Source organism: Cydia splendana, chromosome 4 (assembly GCF_910591565.1).
Source record: "Cydia splendana chromosome 4, ilCydSple1.2, whole genome shotgun sequence".
Lineage (NCBI taxonomy): Eukaryota > Metazoa > Arthropoda > Insecta > Lepidoptera > Tortricidae > Cydia > Cydia splendana.
The window spans coordinates 12,065,914-12,091,129 of record NC_085963.1 but is presented as its reverse complement, the minus strand read 5'-3'; the positions used below and the strand labels follow the sequence as shown (position 1 = coordinate 12,091,129).

At 35.9% G+C, this 25,216-nt stretch overlaps 1 protein-coding gene across 4 annotated transcripts in view; it reads right to left on the bottom strand.

Annotated features, from left to right (window-relative positions):
- The window catches only part of LOC134789928 (long-chain-fatty-acid--CoA ligase ACSBG2), a 28,809-nt gene extending 11,643 nt beyond the window's left edge, over positions 1 to 17,166 (bottom strand). The window contains exons 1-9 of one of the 4 annotated variants that reach the window (XM_063760646.1): positions 17,052 to 17,165; positions 11,182 to 11,266; positions 7,210 to 7,411; positions 6,452 to 6,586; positions 5,340 to 5,541; positions 5,078 to 5,179; positions 4,694 to 4,843; positions 3,240 to 3,349; positions 1,035 to 1,175 (exon numbers count right to left, since the gene is read on the bottom strand). In XM_063760646.1, the coding sequence (XP_063616716.1) occupies positions 1,035 to 1,175; positions 3,240 to 3,349; positions 4,694 to 4,843; positions 5,078 to 5,179; positions 5,340 to 5,541; positions 6,452 to 6,586; positions 7,210 to 7,411; positions 11,182 to 11,266; positions 17,052 to 17,075 (1,151 nt within the window). In that variant the 5' untranslated portion in view covers positions 17,076 to 17,165. Of the gene's footprint in view, positions 1 to 1,034; positions 1,176 to 3,239; positions 3,350 to 4,693; positions 4,844 to 5,077; positions 5,180 to 5,339; positions 5,542 to 6,451; positions 6,587 to 7,209; positions 7,412 to 11,181; positions 11,267 to 16,484; positions 16,758 to 17,051 lie in introns of those variants that run through there. The other 3 variants (XM_063760649.1, XM_063760648.1, XM_063760650.1) reach the window with 3 other exon arrangements.
- Positions 17,167 to 25,216: the final 8,050 nt, after the last annotated feature.

Genomic DNA, 25,216 nt, shown 5'->3' with positions numbered 1-25,216 from the left:
TCTACACGGATATTTTTATGATTAAATTTACAATTTCAAGTGCGTCAATATTTTCTGATATTGATAATTACTTAATCCCACTAATCCTCATAGATACGTATTACGTATAGATAGGGCATTACATTAATTTTGGCGTATTAAAGCAGTTGCGGTATAGATAATTTATGAATAAAGCGGAAAGATAAGTAATCCTGCAACGCAGATCCGGTACGTATCTTTGTTTAATCAATTACTTATAGTAATCAGTCAGTAAGTCAGGTCAGGTGGGGTGACGGGGTGAGAGAAACATACCTACTTTATTTTGCTATATAGAAACCGTATGAGGAAAAGCCTTAAGTATTTTTACATAATTTTCATTTATGAATTGGTTTTATTTTTAGGATTATCATTTACTTAATTAAAGAAAAATCATTTATTTACATACATTATATATACAGTGGTACTACTAAACGAAATTAATAACTAATTAACTAGCTTAGTTTTTAATATCTTTAAGCGGGTATCTCTGTTACCTTAACTGTTTATTTTTCCTACAAGTTGCCTCATAGTTTCTCTTACCCCACCTAACCTTAACTACATTGTGAAACAAGGGCGGTATGGCAAAAATGTTATTATTGTTAGAGTTATTATTTTTAGAGTTAATAAAAACCCGTTGCCTGAAGGGCAGAGGGTAGGTACCTAAGATATAAAATACGAATACTTTCCGTATTTTACGGTTGTTTTCGGCAAGATGTACCTAGGGAATGCAAATCGGTTATTTTCGGTTATTTTTTGTATGGAAATAATCGGTTATTAACCGAAACAGCGGTTATTTCCATACAAAAAATAACCGATTTGCATTCCCTAGATGTACCTAGAGCATGTCTTGTCTTGGGCGTTCTTGGCCAGACATTTCAAAAGTTTAATATTCCTACCAACCAACCACCAAAAAAAAAACCAACAAAATACCAACGTAAGGGTCGAGTGAAGAAAACGAGGGGCAGCCTTTGCCCGCAGTGGGACACTAAATTAGGTTAATTGAAAAAAAAACTTACCCTTCAATTCTACCGAGGTGGTACTTAAGCCCTTTCTCTTTGGCCCAGAGAGCGATGCTTTTCTTCAGGGCCCCGCTCTGAGCGCCTACGGCTATCATTTTCTCGTACATTTTTTCCCATAGTCGGGGCACTGCTAAAAGTCTGTCGAAAAAAATATTATGTCAAATTAGTCTATTAGAAAAGTTACCCATTTATTTAAACTTTATTGCACATCATAAAATAAAAATATTCTAATGGCGCACTTAATGCCTAAAGGCATTCTCAACCAGTCAACCATAGGGCTAAGGGGTCATCCATTAATTACATCACACGTTTAGGGGGAGGGAGGGGGTCAAGAAAATGTGACATGTTGTGACAAGGGGGAGGAGGAGTCACAAACTTTGTGACGTCACTTTAACTTCATCAGTAACCGAAAATTTATTTATATTATTTTATACGCTAATATACATTTAAATAACAAGTTTTTGAAACGATAATCGGTTTTATTCGTTTAATTTTATTTTTTAATCAGTTTTGGGTTATAAAATTACTAATATTTCTTTTGTCAAAAATATTTTGATAAAATATTAAATAAATATTTGCCGATTTCGTTGAAGAAATGTGACGTCACACCAGGAGGGAGGGGTTTGCCAAATGTGACCAAGTGTGACAAGGAGGGGGGGAGGGGTAAAAAAACCTAGAAATTCGTGTGACGTAATTAATGGATGACCCTGATAAACAGAGACGTAAAAATGGTGCAAGAAGAAAAGTAACAGAATTTATCAACTGAAACCGATTTATTAATTTAACGTCGTCAGAATGTCTGTATTTTTAACACTCGTCACAAGTTCTCTTTTGTGACGTGCATGACATGACACTTAAAAATCCCTGGACATGACATTCTTGGGTCGTTGGTTAACCTAGAAATATACACCGGCGACAATTTTATTGTCAAATTGGTGAAATTGCTGGAGAATAAAATTTAATTAACGCTACTTCACCATTTTATAGGTTAGGTCTTAGTAACTTAGAGTCGAAATAGACTTGCAATAATTTTCATAATCAATTATAATTATTTGTAGGTACATATTTAATTTGTACGTCTTGTAGGTATGTATTTAATGCATTTATGAATTTTAATGGTTTCCAATAAAAATGCATATTATTGTTTATTGTATAAATTCCTAAGTAGATCGTATATATGTATCTAGAGTCCATCTAAAGACTTTGAAGTGGAAAATACTGTGAAAGTGCGTCTAAACCTCATTTTGTCACGGCAAAGTCTGTGTAGAATTAATTTGGTTTAACTCTATTAAATTTGTCAATTACCTTTCTTGGTGACTGATATTATTTAGGAGACGATAATTTTATGTGTAATAGGTATATCGTACAATAATTAAAGCTTAAGATTATCTGTTAATTAAATGTCTCTGACGTACTTACCTAATTTTGACGATTCATTAATAGGATAGTTATCTACTATAAGAATCAAGATGTCGACTAATTTATTTATAATTTATGTATGGTATCAATTCTATTGTTCAGACGATAGATTAGACCTTATTCCATCTATTACCTACCTATTGTTATAGATTAATTGATTAGCCACTTTATAAGATACACCTGTTCAATAATTGGTACAGTAGACGCAAAGTGTGAAAATCTACTTATTTGTGACTTTTATCAAAGTTATTATGAGATGTAAAGCCTAAGAAATCGTGTTATGATTATGACCCTTATTTTGACAAGTAAAATAGATGAAACTGTACTGCATCATATGTTTTATGGTCACTGGATTGTTAAACATCAACTTTTGACAACCAAAGTTACCGCACAATGTACGGAGCCGTACAACGCCATCTACATCAGCTGTAAAATTTGAATTACGAATTTTCTACGGCTGTACTGATTTTATCAATCGAGGAAATTTTACTTGTAGACAATTCTCATTTATACAGTGAAATTATAAGAAATTATACTATTTTCAATATTCTGAAACTAGTTAAGCACACCGACCGGGACAAGTAAAACTAGATAAAAACTTGTAGGTAGGTAATCCAAGCATCGAATCGTTTGCTACTAAGACAGGTTCTAAATTATACAACATAATTACGAGATTCACGAGTATAAAAGCAACTATATCGCGTTGCACATATTCTTGTGTTTAGGTAGTTACAATTTTGCATTACTCGCGCTCTTACTTCCACGCAATGTTTAATAACCTACCTGGTAGGGCGAACATCCTTCAGTGTGTCAATCAGGCTGCCCTTGAGTGCATCTGGTTGCGCAAAGTACACCGTCACGGCGTTCATCAGGGTTACGTAAATGTCCACCACCTGCCGACAATTCACATTATGATATAGTTAAAGCCTTGTTTTACTTTGCTAAAGCGAGGGCTTAAAACGAGGACGGGAGTCAGCCGAACATGAAAAATCATCACACAACGTTATGGAAAAAATTTGATGTACAATTATTGTACATCGTACTGAATTGAATATACCTATGGGAAAAAGTAGGTATTCTGCTACCGTAAAATACCCCAAGCTCGCCTAAGAAACCTAATAACTTGTACAGATTGTACCAAATGCTGTATGATAAACTATACCATAAGTATTTGTTAGGAAATGTACAGTGTAAGTAAAGAGTAATCGAATGGTACCTTTTTAACCTTTTAATATCATTTTGTTTTATAATCATTTGAATTCATTTTTTCTCATATTGTATTCATTAAAGCAAATATGTACACCTACCTACATGTGTTATACATGGAATTCAATGTATGGAAACAGTCCTATTATGCTTTTCTAACGATAATTAGCTGCAATTAACTGCAAATAGAAAACGCGTCACTGTAATTGACGTAGATGTCACATAATACATATATTATTAGCTCATTATAAAAACATTACGGTTGTTAATTAGTGATCTGTAATAAAATCGGCCAAAGGTGCTCTAATAAGTGTCTCTTAGGTACCAAAATGGTAAAAAAGTAACCCTTATATGGCCATACGTCACCCTCACAATGAGAGTAGATATCATTCGTTTAATTTTAGTTCATTATTTCATTCACGTTGATTTTTGGTGAATTGATCTGTACGTCATTAAAACTTGTTACAAGTTATTCAGGACTTTGCTCTTTGACAATGGTGTAGGTAAATAACATTTTGCATCAAGGCATACAAAAAACTGGTTTTTAACCTGCTTATGCAAAGGGTCAACAAAACATGTTTGATCGCGTGATTTGTGATGTCGACTTTAGTAGGTAATGTAATATAATATGGTTATTGGTATGATTTTACGAACTTTGTGAGAACTTTTACACCACACGCAGAAAGTTAACTACGGCAAACTTTGACGACCGATGAGATAATATGACGTGACCAAATGTTAATCACTGAGGGTTTTGAGACAGGTATTTATCGATCAGCAGGAATTTTGTTGCAGTTCGTAGTTCGTATTAGGTCGACTTCGAACTTGCCTATGCAAAACTTGTAAAAATATAAACTTGTAATAAGCCAGGGTTATTTTGCGGAAATCCATGGCAAATTACTAGACCTACCTGGTCGCGTAGCCACCACCGGTTTTTTGCTACCGGAATATATATAAATAGTTATACATTCCGGTAGCAAAAACTATTTTACAGACGGACTGTAAATTATTGTAGGCAAAATGACAATCACCTGAGCAGCGACATGGCTGAGTGGCAAGAAGGAGATAAGAGTGTCGACTGTCGGCTGGATATCGCTGACTCGCTGCGAGATGGAGTACGCGTCCCACGTCAGATTGTCGTGTGAGAGCATCACGGCCTTCGGGGGACCCACGGTTCCGGACTGAAAATAAAAATAGTTTGGTATTCTGTATAGATACAGAGATGGTTATCGTATCAGAAATGTAGTAAACTGAGTCTTTATTACGCTCGAGATATTAAATTGTCCATTAGTTAGAAACGCAGAATTTATGTAAGGGAGAAACCATCATTGGGTTAATGGATGCAATTTGTTGGAAGCGCTTTGAGACGGGACTAATGATTAATAATGTAGGTATAGTATAGGTACTTGTCTTACCGTATAGACGATAGTGCAGCATTCGTTGACGGCGAGACTCTTCAGAATCTGGTCTAGCGGTCCATCTGGCTCCTTTTGTCCTATTTCTAATATTTGCTCCCACTGCGAACAAGTGGTAATTCAATTAGTCGTTACAAGATAAATTTAAAATTTTCGTATGAATAGACCGAAACATTAGGTAACTACATCAACTTCATTATTATTAATTATCGATACGGACAATGTGCCAAAATTTAAGTAACAGCTACTATAAAACACTTACACTGTATAGTCCTGGTATGGAGCTGTCAACGGGACCCTCCCACTGTATGATGGCTTTGAGCGTGGGACATTTGTGGCGGACTGATAGGATTTTATCCAACTGCTTTTTGTCCTGTACCGCACAAATGTTCGCTCGCGACTTCTCGAGACAATACAGGCATGCTTCAGCCGAATTGGTCGTGTAGACGCCCGCTGCGTACCCTCTATAAAAGTAATAGCTTCAATTATTTGTTTTCCTATGAAACATCCATGGCCATTTTTGTAGTAAGTTTGCATGTCCGGTTCAAAAAATATTGTTCACGCAGTCGTGATTCTGTTCTTTTTATCGCTTTAAACTAATCCTACAATCGCGTGTTTGCAGAGATTGTTTATTGTTGTTGCACAGGATAAGATGCGATGGAGTCGCATGTCAAGGAACGCAAGTTTTAATCGCTAAAAAAGTTGCTGTTTACAACCAATAGTTTTCAACCTAAAAGCCAGTCCAGACGGGATGATCAAATCGACCAATCTGATCAGAAAATAAATTGGCGTCAATCTTCAACTTGACCATCAATTTTAGATATATGGTGATATTTGAGCGTTCTAAATTTACATAAAGAAATGCCCCCAAACGCAAATACTGGCATCACAAATTGATATTCTTGCGTCTGCACCCCAATTTTATCGGCAATATCGGTTATAATCGGCGAGCCTAATTGGCGTCTGCGTCCACACCACCTGATTTGATCAGACAATTTAATCCGCCTTAAAACGGGGGCGATTTTTGAAATTCGACCGCTCGATTTCGTGCATTTCGTTCAATAATATCTCCGCTACTAGGCATTTAAATTCTACTAATAGAATTGAAAACGAGTGGTCAATACCACTCGATTCCAAATGTCTATCGCTCGTATTTCAAAAATTAGCATTTCGCCGTTTTCCACCGATTTTCGAGTGACGAAATCGAGCGATCGAATTTCAAAAATCGCCCCCCTGGAAAGTGAAGACTGAAGCTATTTAAATGGAATAAGTACCCCGATTTACTATGTTGCTGGAAACTTGTGTTATTTTAATTATTGCCTCGCTAAGCAACAAAGGCAGGTGAATGGAAATTTCATCATGTTTCGTGCTCACCCTGCGTGAATAGCTGCCAAGTCCGCCACGAACCACTGTTCTGAGTTGAAGCCAAGTATGCACACGGAGTGGAATCGCTCTAAGCCGAGCTTGAGGAATGCTTTTGCTACTGTCCTGACTCGTTCCAGGTACTGCCTGAATAAAAAAAAATGTTGATATACTTATGTTACAGAGGTTTAAAAATGAAAATCAACAGTGATAGAGCATGCTCTTTGTTTAGCTCATGGCTCTCGATATGTACCTATTTGCTTATAATTTTGTGTAGGTATGTAGGTAAAAAGTGGTTATCTACTTCAAAAGAAACCGGCAACTCGTAATAAAAATAGTCGTGTCTTCTTTTGGAAGGACACAAATTGAAATTGTTGGTACACCTGTCCAATTTTTTTGTCCAACGTGTATTTTGCTCACATTTTGCTTAATAAGAGATTGAAACGCAATGACATTGGATAAAGATGTTAGACAGATGGAACACCACCCTTAACTTCTACACTATTATTATTAACAATGACTTACAAGTCATACCTATTACGGCATCGCTGGCCTAGAAAAGGAAGGGATTGCAGATATGCCATCCTCATGCACCAATGAACAGATGCCAGGCGCTCTAATACTATGTACTTAACCAACTAACCTAACTAAAGGGGGTCAACATTTTTATATACTTTTCCGGGGTTAGCTCTTAGGTTACTTTGAATCTGGCCTTTATTAGGCACCTAAATAGTAGACCCGTTTATAGTTTTCCAACAACCAACACTTACTTATATGTGATTTTGTGCCATTTCCCATCTTTCTTTGTACATAGCGCGGGACTGTCGGGGTATCTGGCGGCGGTCTGTCGCAGGAGGCCCGGCACCGATATAGGAGGCTCGCCGGCGATCCCTCGGGCCGCCAGGCGTAGCTTCACGCGCCCTTCCGGAATCCAGGTGAGGTAGTCGTCCGCGGGCAGCACTTGGTCCGGACCTGGACGTATCGAAGGCAAATTATAACAAGCTTGTTTCCTATGAATACATACATTTCATTCATTAACAGTGGTCATGAAATCAAATTTACCTAAATACACTGAAAATAACAAAAAAAAAAAATGTATTCGCCGCGCTTTCTTTTATTCCATAAAATCAATAAAAACTAATTAAAAGCAGATGCATCCATTTGTGTATATATATATATGTATATAAAAATTAAATATGCCATTTAGTTTTCTTAAATGTAATAAAAGAATTTAGTCGTACCCCGAAATTAACGGAGTTTAAAAAAAAACAAGATGTATGTGTACCTAAACAATACATATTTAATCATTCTTTATTTAATATTTATTGGCATCATCACTCGCAATAATGTGGCCATGGCACAAAATATTTAATAAATAAATTTATTACCTGTAGGTAAGTAGGTAATTAGATTTCAATTCATTAATATTAAGTTGATTGCAAACGTTTCACACGCTAAGAATCCGATCTATGTACATTATTATTGATTAATATACCTACAGAGATCGGATGATTATTGATTAGGTCTATATATGCAATGCAATGCACAGTGGGGGTGGAATTCGCACTTATTAATAACGAGATTCGGGCGACCGTCTCCTGCAAAACAACATAATAAAAGTTGGTGTGGGTTATGCAAAACACGATTCATAATTTAATTTTATTATTAAATTAATTATCCATTAATCCAATTACATAAAGCTATCATCTATCACTTCAGCAGGCATTAGCCATTACCCACTAAGCCAATTAAATAAAGCCATCACTTCAGCAGGCATTCGTGCTGCGTAGGAGGGCACTTTGAACAGAGAAACAATAATCATGTTTATCTCATATCGACGCGTGACTTATGACTTCGTCGTTCCGTTCGACCTCTAGCTGTAGATAAAATAGGCATATTTACTCGGATATATACATTTCGAAATTTTTATGTGTAAGAGATAATACTTATAATCAATAATGACTGCGCCCAAACACTAAAAAATAAAATAGTGCAATTTAGTCCTATTTTATTTAAAGCTGTTTTTACAACGAAGGGTTATCTATTATCTAACCTCAAGCCATTTGGTTGATACATACCTATTTTCAGAATCAACTCTTTCGTCCGAACTTAGGATTAGGTAAACGTAACCATTAGATACACGAGTACTACTAATATGTATGTACGTAATAGTTCACTTGGTAGGTACTCTTGGTAGTGGGTCCGATATCTCAACTTAATTTTACTATACGCCTTCACATCGGTTATCTCACAAAATATATGACTTATTGTCGACCTTGTCGTAGGTAGTAATAAAATAGTGCGTAAATACCAAACCTATCCTACCTATCTTATTTCTTTGATAACGTAGGCTTTAGGGTTATTATGTGAGACATGATACGTGTTGATTACCTATTTATATAACCGTGCATGTGGACAAATCAATAAAGATTAAATGGCGTTTATAATCGACTACAAAAAGTAAGTATACCTACCTTGAAAATATCGATAATACTATATATACAACTTTTTTTTTAAACGAACCATGCATATGGTCATATTGGTCGAGTTTTAATTTAGATTGTAGCTCGCATTATGTTTTAATTTAGGTAGATGTTTCTACAGATTTTCATAAGCAAACAGTAATTCGCTATAATTATTAATTACTTATTAAACACCCTTTTTATTAGGATTAAAAAAGGCACACTATTATAATAAAAATCGTTAGTTGTTTACAAGTTTTACTATAAAAGACAAAATTTACTCATTTAGTATTCCGACTCGTGTAAAAGAAAATGGTGTTGTGTTGTGTGGCCCGGTGGCCCCATTAATAGTTATTTGTTTTACAAGGGGGGCAAAGTTGTTATTTAACCGCTCGTGCTAATATTGATACCCGAGTAAGCGAAAGATTCCAAAATTGAACCACGAGCGTAGCGAGTGGATCGAAGAGGGAAATCTTGAGCGTTACGAGGGTTAAACAAATTTTGCCACCGAGTGAAACACAAAATTTTTCACCACACCAACGCAAGGAAAATACCAACTGTACAACATCAAACAAAATGAAATGAAATCAAATCCAAATGAATGTTATTAAATATTTACCATCCAAAATCATCAATTAAAAGTCCACTCTATCAGCCAACATGAGCAAACAACTCAAAATTTGCATAATATTACTTTGCCTCACATGTGGATAAAATACAACTTTCTTATCAGTTTTTGAAGTGCAAAGCAAGCCTTTCCGTGCTGGTGTGGTGAAAAGTAGTTTTTTTTTAGTTTTGTAGTTTTTAACATTTCAGACTAAACTCAACGTAGGGTATTACTCTAAGATGTATATGTCGAGTACCGATGGTCTCAAAGGCGGTGGGCGCGTGGGGTAGTACGATAATGTATTACTTCACAGCTAAACCAGTATGCTACCATGCTACCAGTGCATGAAATAAACATCAGGACTCGTTAACCATACTAGTGCCTACTATATTTCAGAACTAAATGATGAAAAGAACTAATTGCTATTAGAATGTTGACTGGTTAAATTGAGAATGAAAAGATCACATGAAACCGTTCAAATCTTTATTCAAGTCAAGCTAGGCCGGCTCCAACCCTATGCCTCTGACATGAGAAGATTTAGCCCTATATGGGACCGGCAACAAACTCAAGAGGGACAAATCTTTTCAAAACAAGTTAAAACAACACATAACACATCATTTCTTTATTTCACAAAAGTAAGCTTCTAATAAAACATAAGAAATCAAAATAACACTTGAAATAAAACACTTAGCTAAATGGTTAAAGAACGCGGGATTCTATAAGCTATCAGAATAATCCTTCAGGTATAAACCTTCAGGAACGTAGCGAGTTAGGCACGAGGTTGGCTAACGAGTATGTCCGATCTCTAGCGCGGTCCGATCAAGAAGAAATACCAGCGGCGGAGCCTCTCCGCTCCCGCCTCAGTCAAGTTGGTAAACCTGCTCGACCAGTCTACCAACATACCGACAAAAACGCCAACTCGTGCCTACGCTCACTCGAGAGAAACCTCTCGACGTTCCAAAGCCTTCTACCTGTCATCTCAGTACAACAACACGCCAATAGATGGCGTTACTCTCTACGCAACTTTATTTCAACAATGCGCCAATAGACGGAGTTAGAGTTACTCTCTACACAACTTTATTTATTTTGTTACAACCAAATAATACGTAGCTCAACATTGCTAATCGATTTTATACAGGCGTCTAAAATAATGAACTATAACGCTGCAATACGTCTTTCTGGTGTCAGGGTCCGACATATATAATATCGCTGTAAGTAGGTACATGTATACAATGGTTTATGAGTTTTTTTTATCAATTCTCGGCGTGTTATCGATTTTTTGCATATTGCATCGCCTAAGTGGAGAAGTTGAATGTCCGACCGATATGTATATTGGGTAGTAAACCTTAGATGAACATTCATTCGCTAATGCGTACTGTCAGCTCCAAAAATAACAGCGCTAATAATAATTGTATTGCCAAGTTACCGCGCTGGGCGGGATTGTATTAACTAGCTTCTACCCGCCACTTCGGCTGCGTACAATGATTTCCTATGATGGGTCACCTATTGTTATGGTCTGCAACACTCTTCTATTTTTTTCTAAGCCAATAAAAAAAATTCAGTGATTATGATGTAAATTTAGATTCTGCACTGATCGGCTTAAAGTTTAGCCTTCTTATAATTGACCTCTTGTTGAGTGTACTTACTACTTATAGGGTTTAAAATAAACTTACCGTTGATTGGCTGGCTGCCTCCATTGACCATTTGCATTTTGTTAACTTTAACGATCTCTTCGCCGTTCTCTACCATTGAGGTTTCCTGTAACAACATATTAATATTAACCCTGTTATTCACAACGCTTGACTGCTTTTTGTGTCAAAAGACTCAAAAGAGCTGATAAGGCTTCGGCATTACCTTATGAATAAAAAATACCTTTCGATAAATAAAATAAAATTTCTGTTTGCCTAGCTGCGTTACACATTTCCTCATTAAATGTGGCTAATACTAGGAGTTTTGTCACAGTCTCTATATTAAACTAGTTGAATTGCTTCCCAGTTTAAAAGCGTCTTAGGCGGTTATCCCACTGATGCGATTTCCGGATGCATCATGATAAATGAAGATATGATAAGGTATAAATAGGTTAAAGGTGTGATATCATTATCAGTTATCATACCTAGGTATATGTTTTTTGCGTATGTGACAAACGCAGTTGTATAAGACGAGGATTACTCTTTCTTTATCGACCTTATCGTAGCTTGGGAAAGGTAAAAACTCGTAGTAGCCTACTAGGCTAGTTTAGGATAGTTTTCGTCAGACATCGTTCCTTAAGGCGGTGAAAAGACGATTTGGACTTATTAATAGAAGTACAAAGTCGCGGACAGTAGATATTCAGATAACCATAAAAACAGTCCAGTAAATACGTAAGTAGCCCTTGTTAGCAAACTACATTGAATGAGATGTAATTACAGAATCGCCAAGCACTGAGACGCCAGCAAACATCGTAAATATTATATGTTGCTGCAGCTTAAAGATACTGCTATTAAAGTCACGCCACTGTAATGGGTTTTCTGCTGTCATGCAAATTAAACATGGGTTCATCTCAAGGTTGGATCACTTATTCAGAAAATATATTTGCATTGTAGTACAAAGTATAAAAACAATTGTGAATTTATCAATAAATTACGTTTTTCCCGAGTGTGAGACTAGAATCATCTTTAAATTAATTCGGTTTGTTCGTGCCAAAGGTCATCGTAAACCCTTCGAACGCCAGCAACCTAAAACATAATAATAACTTAGTTATGTTATTATAGGTACACATATAATACAAGTATATGGGCCTTGCTTGCATTGACAAACTGCTTAGGATTAGCAAAACAAACTCACACCTTATTAAGCATACAGACGTAACGCGCCAGTTACTTATTGTCCAAAGTTCAACCTCAAACCAGTCAGACGAGCGAGCTGGCAATGTAAATTAAACGAGATGACATTATCGACCACTGTACCTTTAGAAATAATAGTATAAAAGTATAAATATTTTTATCATAATTATGTAATTCTTCCGGCAACACAAGTTACCGTATTCTCTATGTTTTCTGCATTTCTATGTGGAATTTGCGTGGCGGGGGAACTAAAAACTATGAAAACGCACGCAATGGTAATGTCAACTTTTGTAGGACCAATTTAGACTACCCTGGCTGAATCATACCTAACCGCTTGGCGTGGCGCCGGTGCCACCACACGAAGCGCTATGGGAAGTCTTGCATTCTAAGCACGATGATTTAATTTCGGTAGGACTTAGTTATAGTGGCTAATTATGCACAAATCACTTCCCTCTGGTGTTGAGGTATCCCATTTTCATACAAGGGATGACCAATTGACCATGTAGCGCGCCATTAACGATAGTTATATACCCATATTACTAAAGCGAAACAAATGTCATATACCTACCTACAAAGGAGAAGTCAGTTTGTAATAATAATTCCATCATAATTTCATGTCATTTCGATTGTCGTTTTGAAATGAGAGCGAGCGTAACTTCGACTGTATGGCGGCGGCTACGTTCATGTGACTCTTATGATAGGAAGATACCTAATACAATATTTCAGTTTTGATAACTGACAAATTATAATTTAAAAGACTGATTCATACTTTAAAAAAATCTATCTATTGACGAAGTTCTAGGGATTTTCCTTCTTTTTCAGAACTGTTTAAAATGAAGTCATTTATAAGATAAGGAGTAAAAAGTAGTGTGATTAATAATATTTCACTAGAACACCATATATCGATTATCACCACAACCGAAAATACCGAAATAGATACGTGTGCAATCGTAAAGTACAGTAACCTGTCCGCGCGTCCGTTATCGTATGCGTGTCACGAATATAATATAGGAAGCATACTATGTGGTCGTGCAACTCGTCACCTTATAAAGTTAGCAAATACCGAAAACTATATCGTGCAGTTCCTGTGCAGATTCAATAATTTTGATACCTATACGACAGATAATAGACTTTGTGTTTTAGCGTTATCACTTAGGTATCATAAACGTGTTGCAAATCTAACAAACCGTTGATAGCCCCGTTTATTAGAAAGAAACACAATTTACCAGAGGTTGCAAAGTTTTATGAATATGGGGACTGTAATTTAAATTTAGACTCACAAATCCAGATCCTTACCAAAGCGCGTCTGTAATAAGTCTGTATGTTCATGGTATAATAATATACTCCGCCTGGTACTCCATTCCCGTCTTTTCTAGGTCACCTAACTGACACGGGCCTACGTCATCATGCGACAGCGCTATATGATAATATGCGATAGCGCTATATATAGCGGCCATGTTGTTGTGACGTAGGCCCGTGTCACTCTGGGAATGGAAGACCATGTTTTATTAGACTATGTGTATGTTCACTGTTCGGTGGCGTTCTAATCTAAATGTCTAAATTAGGTTAGCTACCTACTATAAATGCAAAAACTTTGTCCGACTGTCACTATTCACGGCTAAACTACAGAACTGATTGGTTATTACATTACTTTTTTTGCAACTAATTTATGGTCTTCATCAGAAGTTCCACTTCACCAAAAGGAATGGTAAATGGTACGGTCACATCTGGAAATATCGATACGGACAAAGTGACAAAAATATGTACCTAAAGACTAGACACTAGGTTACCTTACTATATACGGGCAATAAGGTCTTGTATACATATGTTTGGCACTTTATTCTCATCGATATTTTCAGACGTGACGTGACTATACTTCCCGAGACCAAATGTGCAAATACCTACATAAGAAGAATTCCTTAGATCGAACTATAAAAATACTAGGTTTTGCCCGCGACTTCGTCTGCGTGGAATTAAGGTAAAGGGCCCCTGTTTCGGCAGGTTAAGGCTCTTGAGAGTGAGTTGAGAGTTTGTATATTTTTTTAAATATTACTAAGCATATCATTACCTTGAAAGCTTTTGAATAAGTTATATTAGTTCTTTGTTGATAATTTAATGTATAAACTGTAGGGTTTTAGTTGAAACTTTATTTTATATGAATTTTGTCGTGAACCTCTTATTTGGCTCCCATTTCGTGATACAAATTTAGGTCAGCTCCTAAGTTCGTGAATTCGTGTCCCCTGTTTCGGCATAAAGTTTTCTTAGAGTAATTGGTGATAATTTGCTGATAATCATTTATATTTAACGGTCTTACCTACTTACGAATAATTGTATGGTCAAATTAAAAATAATATTAAAAAAAATAATAATTTGAGAGCTAGCTTAAAGTTTTTTGTACTCGTCGTCTTTAATGGTTGAATTAAGACTTTGTAAACCATATGGGTACTTTAATACGTGATTAAGAGCCAAACTATTTAAATAATTAAATTGAAATTAAAATTAAAATAAATTAAAAAATAAAAATTATTTACAAAAAATAATTTACTATCTTATACGTTAAATATAAACATACACAAAAATAAATCAAATAAATTGAATAATAAATAAAATTGTGCTAGTAGTTAATATGAGAATATACGTGGAATATACCTTAAAAATTTTAACTCGGGTCACGTTCAAACTCGTTTTATGAGAATTCTAGTGAAAAAAACATATACCGAATTTCGCTCATACGAAACTTCATGAAATACATTAATTGTTTACTAATTTATTTTTTTAATTATCTTCGTTGTTATATTTAAAAACAAGCACTCAAAATGTATCTAGAAAATCCTTGATTCGTTAGTGGCACGAAATAGGAGACACACGAAAAATAAAATGACCGCTATTTCGTGAGTCGATTTATTGCAATTTTAAGTTATTTCTATGCATATATTCAATCTTTTTTCTTATCAAATCAATTACTAAGGAACCCACAGAAACACTCCCAAAAACTTTTATTCGAATGGGTTTAGCTTTTCCGTCCTATAAGCTTAACAAGTGAGAGCGCGCACCTTACGCCTAAAAAAAGTGCACGCATACAACACAGCTGTTCGCGGCCCTCTGACAGTTTCGACCGTCGTATTACTCTCAGTTTAATTACTAAAATATTGGTTATTACTTTATTGAAGAGATTAAATAATACAGATTTATCTTACCTAGTGCTATAGTAATGTTGTTTAGCAACATAATAAAAACCGGGCAAGTGCGAGTCGGACTCGCGCACGAAGGGTTCCGTACCATAATGCAAAAAAAAAAACGAAAAAAAAGCAAAAAAAAAAAACGGTCACCCATCCAAGTACTGACCACTCCCGACGTTGCTTAACTTTGGTCAAAAATCACGTTTGTTGTATGGGAGCCCCATTTAAATCTTTATTTTATTCTGTTTTTAGTATTTGTTGTCATAGCGGCAACAGAAATACATCATCTGTGAAAATTTCAACTGTCTAGCTATCACGGTTCGTGAGATACAGCCTGGTGACAGACGGACGGACGGACGGACGGACAGCGAAGTCTTAGTAATAGGGTCCCGTTTTACCCTTTGGGTACGGAACCCTAAAAAGAATAGTGTCACGATTATCTTAGTGTAACACCATGTCATTATTTAAAATTTTATTAGTAAACTGTAAAGTGTAAGTCCGTATCTGCTCACTCTCGATTTTCTAGTGGAGGCCTGCAAAGGCGGTCAAATAACGGGCCTACGATTAGGTACTGCGTTTGGTGCGCTGCGGTTAAGTCAGAGACCTCTAGGTACGTTCTGAACTTCTGAAAGCTTCGCGCTGTCAATGAAAATCAAGGAAAACCGAGAGAAATATTAAAGCGCTAATAAGGAAAACTACTTACTTCCGCCCTGCACAACATGGGCATTAACTTATTATAAAACTTGAAGTAATTAAAATGTCTAACAAAGTAAATAAATATTGAAGTTGCTGTCGTTTAATAACCCGGTGCAGTCCACCAAAACATGCTTTAATTTCAGCGCTAGTAAGTGTCGAGGGTTGCTTGCATTGCATGTGCTACTTTAGCTGCAGGATCGATAATTTAAAAGGCTATTAGGCTAACTCCACGTACGCAGTAGGTATAGATAAATAGACGACATGCGAAAGAAATCTCACCTCATAAACAATTCTTCGCGAATTTCAGGATTATAAATAGATCTCTATTTACACGGAAGAATAACAAAAGCACTTAAAGCCACTAATATTTCTGAACACCATAGAACGAGCACATATGTTAAATAGGAATGTTACGGTCAAAAATGATTTAGAGTAACTATGTTTAGCGATCGCGACCCTGCTAAGGTCGTTTTGAGACGGAACTCGATCGCGCTACGACCGGAGCCACGCGGGTACGGCAGCCAACTGGCGCCGTGCCCTAACACGCGCGTCCACGACTCAAGGTGTAAAGTTCATCTGCGAGGACCCGCTGGACGTAGAGCGCCATCCCGTCATATTTGCATCACTTCGACTTTGGTCGGCCAAGCAGCTAAGGATGCTCAGCCACAACTTTTATTAAATCATACAAGTTTCAGCAGTCGAACTAACTTACAGCTGATTATTTCCTAGTGCCGACATTTTGGTCTGATTGACCTTAAGGTAGACGACCTACCTGGCTCGATTGAACGCCTTATGTTAGACTCCCACTACTGGGGTAGGAGTAGGTAGTGAAAGTTGGTTGCTTACCGTAACATGTCCGTTCTGCTCCATCTCCGAGGTAGCACACGTGCTGGAAACTCACGCGCGACTGACTACGACTACGGCACGATGCACGCCCGCCTTGTGCACCACTCCCGCTTCTACTGATAACCAAAGCCCCTAATCAGTTCAACTTTATCTCCATTTATACCAATTTTATCCTTCTGAAAGTTTATACTCAGTAGGTATGGCGCCATGTTTTAACTGTAAAACATGTAGAGTTTTAGTAACTTTCCAATTTTCCTTGTGCAGGGTTTCTCCACGTGCGTTGCATCAAATCATTTTACCTTTTCTTAGTAGTTTTAATTTTTTAATTTAATGATTTAATATATAATATGGACGCTGTTGGAACCATCACCATCACCACAGAGCTTATAACTAGACAGGTCCCTGCAAAGCTGTATTTACAGTTTGCCTGCAGGTAAGAGTCTCTACATACATAATTATTAAAAAAAAAAAAAAAATCTAAACACTTAACTGAATGTAATGTTAATCTTATAATGTTATAAATAGTATCTGGTATAATTTGACCTATTAGCCTAGCTAATGGATTCATAACAACAAGGGAATGCGTAGAGATCAGAGTTATACTGGTCCGCTTACAAAGCTGCCATCGTTTATATGTAATTGTGAATGGCCCGCGCCTGCACCAGCTTTGGCTGAATAAGAGGGAAACTCCCTATTGCCTATGTAGAGTGCTTAACCTATTCAGCGCAAATCGCTGTCGTTTTGCCTCTACGAAGCATTTTCGCCACATACCGGGAAACCCTTCTTATCGGCTACGTCGTAGCGTTACGACCGTAGCTCAGCGGTGAATTGTGTTAAATATTGAAGCAAAATATTTTTTCATCTCGGAAGCACGAAAAATTAGCTAAAGTCTATACACGCTGAAATTTTTATCGTTTTGTTCCCGAAGCATAGAGGTTAGGTATCGATTATACAGTCAAATAAAATTGTCAAAAAAAATCTAGCTCTTCAAATGAAAAAAATAAGCAAGTGAAAAATCAGTTTCACGAAATGAGTAAAACACGTAGTAACACCGCTGACGTCACGTCGAAAAAGTCATAACCACAAGTCATAAGTCACAAGTCATAACCGCGGGACGTGCGGGGTGCGGGAGGGATAGCTCCTTAGAAAATCAGCACGAATGAAATCGCGGCGGCGGCGACGGTTTGAGGCGGCATTTTTCTGTGTTACTATTTATTCTCACGGCTTCGAGTTCTGTATTATTTTTTATTTATTTGGCAATTTTGAAACTAAGAGCTAGATTTTTTTTGACAATTTTATTTGGCTGTGTAATCGATACCTAACCACTACGCTTCGGGAACAAAACGATAAAAATTTCAGCGTGTATTGCTCACTGAGTGAGATAAAGCATTAAGGGCGGATTGTTTGTTTGAATGGGTGTTTGGGTGAATGAGTGTTTAGATGAATGGGTGTTTGGGTGATGGGTGAATGGATGTTAGGATATGTGGTTAAATGGGTGAATGGGTATAATGCGTTTTCTTGGCTATATATGTATGTTTGTTCTTACTGCTGAGGTGAAAAGTTGTATGTACCACACGAGACCAAAGTCTTTTTTTTCACTTTGTGCCTTAGAGTCCCACGCTACGCTCAAGATTCTAATACAAACTTTCGCTTCCTCGGGCGGGACTCAAAATAATCGCTCGTAGCAATAGCAAAATTAGTTAACTTTGCTCTTTTGTTGCACAAATAACTATAATCAGGTCATGTTACTTATTGTTGGATGCATAACTTACCAGAAGGAAGGAAGTTTTTAAACTATAGTAGTATAGTTTACCGTTTATCCCTCCGTCTATTCTAATAATATTCTAACTAGCATTTCCTACAACAATGCGAAGCTACTGCCATCTGTCGATACAGCGTGTTATCACAAAGTCTTTGTCCTTAGTATTGAGGCTAAAATAGTCCTGTAGCGCTGGCTATATTTTCGACAAAAATAGATGATGTAATTTATGGACAGCCCCTTACGAATACTGTTTTAAGATGTTAATCTTACATTTTGTTTTGTGTCACAGATATTATTTGCTTCTTAAGTAATTTAATAATTTGTGGTAATTATTTTTATTTTAAATTATTTTGAAGAAAAGAATATTCGATAGAAAACATGTAACTGTGTCGCATTTAGGATAGTTTTTTAATGTGAAAACATAGTTTGTGTCAATTACGTCCATTGCAATCGGATACTATGTCATACTATTCAAAATGACTCAAAAAATAATTAAAGTAAAAAAAATTGCTGACGTGGCATTTAATCGTGTCAATATGTACATTACATGTTTTTGTGTCTTATTAAGGCATAGCTTCATAAGATTTATGATAATTTTGTTCTAACAGGCTATTAGCATAACAAAAGAATATTAAAGTTACTAGAGTTCACATCTTAATAATATAAAAGGCGGGATTAATAAGATATATGAATTTGTGTCACTTTCATCCATTGCATAAACAGATAATACAAAAATAATGTTTGCGTTCATACGAAGCTAGCGGGCGGCTATTAACGGGCAACGCGGGCCGTGTAGGGGGGGCGGGCGCAGCGGGCACGGCGCGACCTTGGCGTGGCGGCGGCGGGTAAGGGCCTCTCTCTAAAAACCACACGTTGCGTACGCAACGCATGTTTACTTCGCCTGCGCGCCAAATTAACGCAACTTATGCAAAGTTATACTACTACAAAGAGAACTTATAGATATTGTACAATGTCACCATTTACCAAAAGAACTGTAAGTAAGTACATCTTATTGCGAGAATTAAGGTATGTTTATCTATACACATTGAGAATGTGAAATTCCTCTTTGACGTTCGTTACGTAATGTTGATTAACAAATATGCGACAGATCCATCCTGAGGGCCTACCGCGAACATCGCAATTCGCAAATTGCGGACATCTTTCTCTGTCACTTTTATTACGTCTAATTGGAGTAAAAGAGAAAGAGTCCGCAATTTGCAAACTTCAGTGTTCACGGTTACGCATCATATATTTGTGACAGTGACAGGGAAAAGGTACCCCATTAGTAAAATTTGGTTTAATACCGTGACTTGACTAATAAATTTTAATATAAAGATATAATTTTTTTTTTCATTATAAATAGCATAAACCAGTCTTTCCATACTTAACATAAATCATGCACATTATTTTTTTAATGTTTTTTTTTTGCTCTTATCATTTTTTTATAATAGGCATTATTAATTGTGTAATTAATAATACCTATTTTTAAAAAAATGCTACGAACAAAAAAAATTGAGGTTATTTAATGCCTGTTTATTCGGATGTTTTTAATTTATTTACCTTAAATGATAATTACCAACACTTTTGATAGTTCAAGCTTCTTGGATTGGGTTCAATTGGCGTAAAGGACATTTTGGCGAAAATGAGTTATATCCACTACCGTAGGCTCAAAGGGCTTAACTGACAAAACGCGATTTTTCAGGAGAGCTAAAAAACAGTTTTGTTTTGAGAAAAAAAATCAGACCTTTTTTGTTTGTTGGAATTAACTGATGCCTGTATGTGGCTTATTCCTAACTTTTTGAGGTCTTTTAAACTGATTTCTTGAACTTATAATACAATGCTTATTTACGAAAACAGCATGTCCGTTACGCCAAAAAACACGACTGTTTTAAGAAGGGCGTCCCTTACGCCTCTTCTTTATTGTTTATCTTATTAGAAAAAGGGCGTAATGGTCTAAAAATTAAACTGTTTTAGTACCATTTGGCGTAAATCCAACAATTTCGTTGCAATATTGGCAACTTGCATTTAGGGAACACTATACTTCTAAGTACTATAATTTTCATTTTTTTTTCCGAAAAATTATAGAAATGTATTCACTGTTAAGTTTTCCCCATTTTTGTTATTTTGGATACTTAAACGTGGAAAAGGTTTTCTTAGCCACAAAAACAATGTTTTTTTTTATTTGTTTATATTACTTCAACAGAATCACTGCTGTCCTACCATTTATGTATATTGATATACAACAATTTGTAACAAATTAATTTTACTATAGAAAGTATTATGCGTTATTTCTGTTTGTAATGTTAATTGGATTATAAATTTTACTTTTACATACTAAAATACTATTAGGTATAATAGTAGTTCTGAAATTTCGTATGTCTATTCAGTAAACCTTAATGAATATCGACTACCGTAGGCTCAAAGGGCTTAACGGACAAAACGCGATTTTTCAGGAGAGCCAAAAAACAGTTTTGTTTTAAGAAAAAAAATTATAACTTTTTTGTTTGTTTGAATAAACTGATGCCTGTATGTGGCTTATTCTTAACTTTTTGAGCTCTTTTAATCTGATTGCTTGAAAATATAATACACTGCTTATTTACGAAAATAGCAAGTCCGTTACGCCAAAAACCACGACTGTTTTTAAGAAGGGCGTCCCTTACGCCTCTTTTTTATGGTTTATCTTATTAGAAAAAGGGCGTAATGTACAAAAAAATTAACTGTTTTAGTACCATTTGGCGTAAATCCAACAATTTCGTTGCAATATTGGCAACTTGCATTTAAGGAACACTAGTACTTCTAAGTACTATAATTTACTATTATTTTTTCAAAAACTTATAGAGATGTATTCACTGTTAAGTTTTTTCCCCATTTTTTGTTATTTTGGATACTTAAACTTGGAAAAGGTCGTTTTTTTAAGCCACGAAAACCAATGTTTATTTTTTTATTTTTTTATATTTCTTGAACAGAATCACTGCTGTCCTATCATCTATATCTATTTATGTACTTATATCAAAACAATTTATAACGATTACTTTTACTAAAGAAAGTATGTATGCGTTATATCTGTTTGTAATCTTAATTTGATAGTAAAATTTAAGTTTACACACTATAATACTAATAGGTACAATAGTAGTTTTGATATTTTGTATGCCTGTTCAGTAAAACTTAATGAATATGCGATTATTTATAACATAACATCAGAGTAGGGAGCAAAAAAGGCATATGGCTAGGCCAACTTCGTACTTCTATGGATTTAAATCCAAACGTTATAGACAATAACTTTCATATTCCTATAAATTAGGGTTTAATTTAAACGAAAATGTATTAATATTACGTCTAATCATAATTGCAAATGTATTATATAATTGGTTAAAAATATTGTGTTTTCTTCTTTATTTAATTTAGGTCTTAAGTTAGGGTTTTACAATGTGAGTATATAAGTACAATATAAAAACACTTACAAATCATTACAAAAATATATAAACACATTATAAAAACCTAACCTAGGGTGCCGCCGGCAGCGGGGCAGGGCCCAAGCTGCCGGTGGTCAGGGCCGCAGAGTGAGGAACCGACGTACTATACGCGCCGTGTCCAAAATTACTGCCTTCTGCATCTGACCCTTGATCCAACCACCCAGCGAGAGTGTCTCTAGGTGTTGGTCGAGACTCTTCGCTATGAGACCATTCGCCGACACGACTATAGGAACAATCATCGTAGAATCAACATCCCACACGGCGGTTATCTCGTGAGCTAAGTCTAGGTACTTACTGGACTTGTCCTTCTCGGCCTTCACGAGATTCTCATCATGGGGGATGGTGACGTCGACGAGCACGGCCCGGCGCTGCGATAGATCTATCAGCACGATTTCGGGCTTATTGGCTACAATAGTTCCGTCAGTGATGATAGATCGATCCCAATAGAGCGTGGCACGACCATTTTCGAGAACTGGCGCAGCTGAGAACTTCGCGGTCCACAAGGCCGTATGGATATCGGCTATGGATAGCGGATATCGAAAATTTTTCGATATAAAAAACGCAATTTGATAGACAGTTGTACATTTTTACTTTTAGTATGGAAATCAGTCACATCATTTTATCACGAAAATTGACAGTGCTGCAGCAGTAACGTAGCAACAGAGTAATGCTGCTGCAGTCGCCATCCGAATGTCACCTTTGTCATATCTTAGAAAGTAATTGAAAACGCGAGCGAAGCGAGCGCGAAAATTTATCTTATATGATAGACAGTTTTATATTTTTACTTTTAGTATGGAAATCAGACACATTATTTTATCACGAAAATTGACAGAGCTGCAGCAGTAACATTGCAACAGAATAATGCTGCTGCAGTCGCCACCCGAATGTCACCTTTAACATATCTTAGAAAGTAATTGATGCGATCCGATAATCGACGATGGCGGAGAAATCCAAAATCCAAACCACCGTATACTATAGGTAATAGTTAGTAATCAATGAAATATGCCGCACGCCTGTTCTTATTTTAATTCTATGAATGTTAATATTCTGAACTTTTCGGGGGGGGGGGGGGTTGAACCCCTAGCCCCCCCCCCCCCCCTGGCTACGCCCGTGTAATCATATCTATAGCAATCGCTAATTCAGGTTAAAGAGACTAACATTTTGAGTACTTTTCCAATACACATCAAAAACATACCTCGATAAACAACAAAAATATATTAAGTATAAACATTTTAAAAAAATGCAGTTTTTCGCGTCTCCTGAAAAGTAGCATTTTGTCCTTTACGCCAATTGAACCAAAAGGTATCGTAATAATATATATTACAAAAATTAATAAAATCAGTCTTTATATTGTGTATCAACATCAACTAGGTACATATTATAGTTGCGCATGCAAGTGCAAATATTTTAATTGCATTCAATTCATGCTATGTTGTGGGGGGCGTGGCTAACGATAATCGCAAAATTTTTTCTTATGATTATACCAACCCGGTGGAGCCCGTAATATCACCAAAATAATTAAAACAATTATATTCTGCTCCTCAAACGAGCATATTTTTTTTTCAATAACTTTTAAAATGTATGATTTTTATGAAGTCTTGTATTCAATGTAATTGACGTTGCTTGCCACGCTTTATACATCACAAAATTAGCAATACATGGCGTCTTAAAATAATCTTAAAAAGTGTACTAAATATCGAATAAATGTTATTTTTCTCATTCAAAAGGTAGGGACCACTTTGTCGTTTACCATAAAGACGAAATTTTATTGTATCTTTATACAAATAACCTGTCAGAGAGTCCTTATGGTAAAGATAAAGTGGTACCTTTTGATTGCGAACGTCACGAATGTTGGTTTGTATGAGGAGCCTACATTTTATTTTTAAATATACTTACAACATACCTACTCCCACATTATGAAAAGACTTAATGTAATTATGCCTCCGAATGAAATAAATACACTGTAATGGCTCCTCTACACGATGGGCCAACGCCGGCCACTCCAAGGGACGCATTTATGCGTTAGAGGGAGCAAGTGATATTGCTATCTCATTGAGTGGCCGGCGTTGGCCCATCGTGTAGAGGAGCCATAATGTTCATGTAACAAGCACCCTACCCGCGTAGGTAGCCTTCCCCGCGTACGCCGTTCATGCAAAGTTTTATTTTGCCAAATAGTAAAAAACCGTTGTTGAAAATGACCCAAATTATGAATGTTGTCTCGATGTGGCATTATAATAATGTAGACGTAAACTTAATAACATGAATTTTTTTTTGTGGCAGATACATGATGTTTATAAGAAAACAAAATATTAAAAATAAAAGCGGTGGATGAATTTGACACACATTTGTTTGAATAACATATTATAATATCCTGTGAAGTACAACACTTCACTTACCGACTATAATTTTATTTTAGGCATTTTAGGTTCACTATTAGGTATTTATTAAATGTCATTATACCCGTGGATGAAACTGACACAAAATGCGTGTGTACGTAGGAAGCCACTTTGATTTTACAGGGAAACAAAGAATTTCATATAGAATATTTTTTTTACCGAATGCTGTTTAAAAAAAGAAATACCTAAATTTCTACCTAAGCAAGTACCTAGGATGACACAAATTATTATTATTAGGTTTAGTGTGTGGTCTGGAAACTATATGTAAAAAATAAGCAACATTAATAATCTTATAACTTCAAAAGTTATTGCTACCGGACTAAAATTTGAAATTGAATGAAAGAGAAGCCAACGAAAGAAATAATAATTTCAATTACATACGTATTGCATAATAATTATTATATGCAAAATATGGTATAACAATAATTATATTAATATTGTTCTTGTGCTTCGAACTATAAAATTTGTAATGTTGCTGCTTATAATGGTAATCGAATGTTAAAAACGAAACGCAAACGTCGGCCATATTTTCCC